The sequence below is a fragment of the Elephantulus edwardii genome, unplaced genomic scaffold, assembly GCF_000299155.1.
Source record: "Elephantulus edwardii isolate Elephantulus edwardi_28Jun2011 unplaced genomic scaffold, EleEdw1.0 scaffold00040, whole genome shotgun sequence".
Taxonomy (NCBI): domain Eukaryota; kingdom Metazoa; phylum Chordata; class Mammalia; order Macroscelidea; family Macroscelididae; genus Elephantulus; species Elephantulus edwardii.
In genome coordinates, this window is record NW_006399790.1 from 16,735,652 (window position 1) to 16,741,563 (window position 5,912).

The window sequence follows — 5,912 nt, forward strand, 5'->3', positions numbered from 1 at the left end:
AATAACATTTGACCTAGCAATTGCACTGCTGGGAATATACCCAAAAGAAATCAGAACTGTCAGTCAAACAGATATATGCATACCCATTTTTATTGCTGCATTGTTCATAATAGCAAAGAGATGAAAGCAACTCAAGTGCCCATCAACAAATGAATAGACAGAGAAACTGTGGTATATTTACACAATGGAATACTATGCAGCACTGAAAAACAAGGAACCCATAAAATATTATACAAGATGGGTGACCCTGGAGGACATTATGCTGAATGAAATATCTCAATCACAAAAGGACAAATACTGCATAATGCTACCGTTATAAAGCAGGACTGACACGGGGGTTAGGGATAAACTAAAAGATGAGGGGTTAAATAATGAACACTGTATTGAAATAGATGAGGGAAATAACTGTTTAAAAGGAATATATGATTAGGTCTTATTTGAATGACATTTGTCCAGAATAAGGGGTGCATCACAAAGTGGACTGGGGTGGAAGATCAGGGGAGGGAGGAAATTGTGCAACAATAAGGGGATCTTTCAAGAGAAAAGCAAACTGTGTGGGGGTTAGGGAGGAATATGTGCAAAAATGAATGACTGGAAATCCATTTTCTATAAACTTTTGTTAAAATATAAATTTTAAAAAAAAAGGAAGAAAAAGAGAACAAAACAAAACAAAAAAAGAAAAACTGGAGATGGATCATTCAGACCTGTTTCCTCCATCAGGAAGCTTGGATTTTTGTTATCAGGTAACAATAAGTTTATTTAAACTCACAGAGACTGTATAAAACATGGCCTAGTCAGGAACCATCCTCATGGTTCATTTTTGTGGTTGTGTCAGTTCATCTCATTGAGGTTATCTCTCCTTTTTCTAACCTATTTTATCAATCATGCTGGTCTTTATAGTGCAGCTAAGCATGGATTACCATGCTTGTCTCCGAATCATAATAGGTGTTACTCCCATTTGTGTAACTCTGGACAAACAGCAGAGGGTTTTCCTTGTCAGGTCAATGATTTGGGAAAGTTTTAGTTCAGAAAGGCTTTTTTTTAATAATACTGCAGCTTACAGTTTTTTTTCACATGTTGTTATGTGCCACTGAGTCACCTGTGACTGATAGTGATCCTATGCACAACTGCTCTGAATCCTGTCCTATCCTGAGCCAGTTTCACTGCCTCTGACACACCTGCCCCCTTACCGCAGTCACTGAGTCAATCCATCTCATTCAGCATTTTCCTGTCCTGTGCTTTCCCTCCACCCTTCCAAGCATAATGTCCTTCTCCAAGGACCCGTCTCTCCTGGCCATATGCCCAAAGTATGTAAGACAGAGCTTCAGAATCCTCTTCAATTGCCTTTTTTTTTTAAAAGAATGAAAATAACACCCATCTTGACAATTGAGATTACACATTCTTCCAGGGTTATTACCTGTTCCTTTCTGTTGGTGGACAGAAAATATAGCTGTCTCATGTTGTCAGGATCAAGAATATGCTAACCTTTGAAGAACGAACATTGTAGGTAACAGAAGATATCAGATAGAGTAACCTTTGATGCAGTCATTTCCCCAGTCATTTGAGAGCTAGTATGTTCAAAGATGAAGTCATTAGAAATATTTAAAGGGCCATATTCCACTGCTCCCTGGGGGATATGTCTAGGGAAAATCTGACTCTGACTGGTGGCCCAAAGAGACTCTAAATTCTTTGTAAAAGTAGCAAACACATGTTGAACAAGAACTCTCTACCTTAAGTGAAACATTAAAATTGCTGCGGTACAAAAGAAGTTAATTTGATTTTCTGTTTAGTTAGAAAGCTTCATTAGGACATTTTAGGATAAAATGTTCAGTCAACAAAAATTCCATCCATCTATCATATTTGGAGAACAGACTGAATGACTTAAGTGAGCCACATACTACAATTAAGGTGGTGTGTTGCTATTAAATTTTTGATTTATGTACTTTCGTAGGCATTACTAACCATATGACTTCACTGACGACAGGTTGGGAGAATACTTTGTTTTAGAGAGGAGGGAGGGTTTGGCCAGGGAAAAAGGAAGATGGTAAAGATTCTTCTAGAAGCTAAAATGGTGCATTTAACAACATTTAATTTCCCTTCTAAATTTTTTTCATCCAATGGCATTTCTCTACCTCATTGTCAGAGAGTTGGCAGCCTATAAGCAGAATTTCATTACTCTGGGTAATTTTAGTTTTCACAATAAATGTGTTCCTGGAAAGCAGTATGCCAATTTCAGTCTCCCTTTCTCTCTTGGACTTTCATTTCTGATCTTGATTTGTCAGCAGATTTTGAAACTAAGTCAATCAGGCTGACATCAGGGTAGGGGTAAGACTGAGAAAAACTGGATATATTATGTATACTGCATTGAAGCCGATGAGGGAGAGAACAGTTTTGAAGTAATATATTTTAGGGCATTATGATTATCATAAGAGTTCGTAATGAGGGTTGCAGAGTGGAGTATACTCGGAGTGGGGGAAGAGGGGGTGCAGGGGCATTGTATACCAATGAAGGAGTTTTTCTTCTGCTTTTCAAGGAGAAGAGTGAACTGGGGGTGGGGGTGGGGTGGGCGGGGAGAAAAGTGCAACAATGAATGAATGGAAATCCAAAATCTCTGCAAATGTTCACTCACATTAATAAAAAAAAAAATTTAAAAAAATCAAGTCAATCAGGGAGTCTACAGGAGGGACTTAAACACAAGAGATCTTGTTGTTGTTAGAGGCCATTGAGTTAAGCATGACTCACAGAGACCCTATGAACAACAGATCTGAACCCTGTCCTATCTTGTGCCATCCTCACAATCTCTGAAACAGCTGAGCCCATTTCTGCACTTGAGCCCACCTGATTGAGGCTCTTCCTTTCTTTTGCTGTCTTCCCACCTTTCCAAGCATGATGTCTTTCTCCAAGCACTAGCATTTCCTAGCAACATGCTCAAGGTACGTGAGACAAAGCTTCACCATCCTTGACTAAAAGGAACACTCAGTACTCTTCTCCAACATCACAATGTATTCTTACATAAAATAAGGACATTCTTTAAGAGAACTTGGAAAATAGGAACTTGTGTAGGTAGTTGGAGAAAGAAAGTAAAAATGATTGCTCAGTTAGATTAAAAGTCACTTAATGTGTTATAGGATAATAAAATAGAATGGCTGGGATGATCTGGTAAAGCAAACTACACTCTATCCTCTTACTGCCCCCAACTCTCCTCAACAGAAAATCCTATCTTAGTAATTTTCTGCAAGTTAACATTTAACTGCATTAAAACTAGATTCTTTAAGGTCCTAATCAATTGTGGGAGGTGTCTGGGGACCTGGTGGTAAAGAGCTACGCTGCCAACTCAAGGACTGTTGTTCAGACCTGTTGAGTACAACCCATAGCGACCCTTTAAACAACAAATATGAACCCTGTCCTATCCTGTGTCATCTTCATATTTCCTCACACACTCTCAAGCCCACTGCTGCAATCACTGTGTGACTGCCTGATTGAGGGTCTTCCCCTTTCACTGACTCTTCAAGCATGATGTCTCTCTCCAATGAATAGGCTCTCCTAGCAATATGCCCAAAGTATGTGCGATAAAGCTTTATCATCTTTACCTCAAAGGAACATCCTGGTTGCACCTTCCCCAAGACATATTTGTTCTTTTGGAAGACCATGAGATCTTTATCACCCTTCTCCAACACCACAGCTAAAACACATCAATTCAACTTGTCATTCTTAGTCACTGTCAAGCTCTCAGATGCATAGCAAGTAGCTGAAAAGACCATGGTTCGAATCAAGCTCACCCTAATCCTCAAACTGACGTCATTGCTCCTCAATAATTTGGAGAGGTACCTGATGACAGACTTTCCCAAAGTAACATATGTTTCCTGACTATTACTATCAAGTGTACTGACTGTAGATCCAAGTAAAATGAAGTTTTAATTTTTCTCCATTTTTTTGTGATATTGCCCATTGGTCCAGTGGCTAGGATTTTTGGTTTTTTTACATTAACATGTAATCCATATGAAGGCTGCAGTCTTTGATATTCTGCAGCAAGTACTTCAGGTCCTCATTTTCAGCAAGCAAGGTTGTGTCATCTGCATAATGCAGATTATTGAGTCTTCCTCCAATCTTGATGCCACATTCTTTTCTTCTTAGAGTCAAGCTTCTTGAATAATCTCAGGATACTGATTGAATACATATGGAGAGAGAATACAACTCCGACACCCACCTTTCTTAATTTTAAATAAGGCAGTGTTCCCTTGCCCGGTTCTCACAACAGCCTCTCTAGGCATAGTTTTCTTCGCACTAGCACAATTAACTGTTCTGGAATTCCCATTCTTCTCAAAGTTAGCCATAATTTTTTTATAATACACACAGTCAAATGTCTTTGCATAGTCAATAAAATACAGACATTCTTCTGGTATCCTTTGCTTACAACCAGGATCTATCTGACATCAGCAATGGTATTCCAGGTGCCATGGCCTCTTTTAAATCCAGCTTGAACATTTGACAATTCTTGGTCTAGGTACAGGTCTAGCAATTTTTTAAATTATCCTCAGCAGTATTTTGCTTGCATGTGATATTGTTAAATTCCACATTCTGTTGGATCACCTTTCTTGGGAATGGGAACAAACATAGATCTCTTCTGGTCTTGGTAAACACATCCAGGGCTGTATCAGTTCAATTTGTCAAATTTCAATTTGTCAAATTTCAACTGGTGTCCCATAGATTACTGGGGCCCTATTTTTTTGCCCATGTCTTCAGTGTAGCTTGAATTTCTTCATCACTACTGGTTCCTGATCATACAGTACTTCCTGAAATATTTCAGTGTCATCCAATTATTTTTGATTACTTAAAAATAGGTGATTTAAATCCACCAGCTACTCTGTGGGAGAAAGGGGCAATCTCCTCCTGCCTGATTAAGCTGCTAAAAACCCACTGAAGGGTTAGCTATGAGTTAGGTGGTTCCAACAAGGTAACAATCCACTGCGGGCTACTAAAAACTTCAAGAAAATCAGGTAACTATTAGTCATGTTTATTAGGAAAATGTACCACTGTAAAATTTAATAAGTCATATCATATCTTATTCATTGTTCTGTATGTCCAAGTCTTGGGTAAGTTTTCCTAAGTAGTGTTCTCTGTGACCTTGGACAATTTCTAAAGCATAGTCTTGGTCATAAAAATTAGCTGGTTTCGCTTTTTTTATCGCAATGGGTTTGTCGCCAGAGTACAGCTTAGGTGTTGGTGTATACCATCGCAAAACCTAAGCCAAAATGGGAAAGGAGAAGACCCATATCAACATCGTTGTCATTGGACACATAGATTCAGGCAAGTCCACCACGACTGGCCATCTGATCTACAAATGTGGTGGGATCGACAAGAGAACCATTGAGAAATTCGAGATGGGAAAGGGCTCCTTCAAATATGCCTGGGTCTTGGACAAACTGAAAGCTGAACGTGAGCATGGCATCACCATTGATATCTCCCTGTGGAAATTTGAGACCAGCAAGTACTATGTGACCATCATTGATGCCCCAGGACACAGAGACTTTATAAAAAACATGATTACAGGAACATCACAGGCTGATTGTGCTGTCCTGAGTGTTGCTGCTGGTGTTGGTGAATTTGAGGCTGGTATTTCAAAGAATGGGCAGACCCATGAGCATGCCCTTCTGGCTTACACACTGGGTGTGAAGCAACTGATTGTTGGTGTTAACAAAATGGATTCCACCAAGCCACCCTACAGCCAGAAGAGATATGAGGAAATCGTTAAGGAAGTTAAAACCGACATCAAGAAAACTGGCTACAACCCTGACACAGTAGCCTTTGTGCCAATTTCTGGTTGGAATGGTGACAACATGCTGGAGCCAAGTGCTAATATGCCTTGGTTCAAGGGATGGAAAGTCACCCGGAAAGATGGCAGTGCCAGTGGG

At 39.5% G+C, this 5,912-nt stretch overlaps 1 protein-coding gene across 1 annotated transcript in view; it reads left to right on the forward strand.

Moving 5' to 3' along the window:
• The first annotated feature begins 5,252 nt into the window (after positions 1–5,252).
• The window catches only part of LOC102846354 (elongation factor 1-alpha 1-like), a 32,178-nt gene continuing 31,518 nt past the window's right edge, over positions 5,253–5,912 (forward strand). The window contains exon 1 of the mRNA XM_006885111.1: positions 5,253–5,907. Coding sequence (XP_006885173.1) covers positions 5,253–5,907 — 655 coding nt within the window. The remainder of the gene's footprint in view (positions 5,908–5,912) is intronic.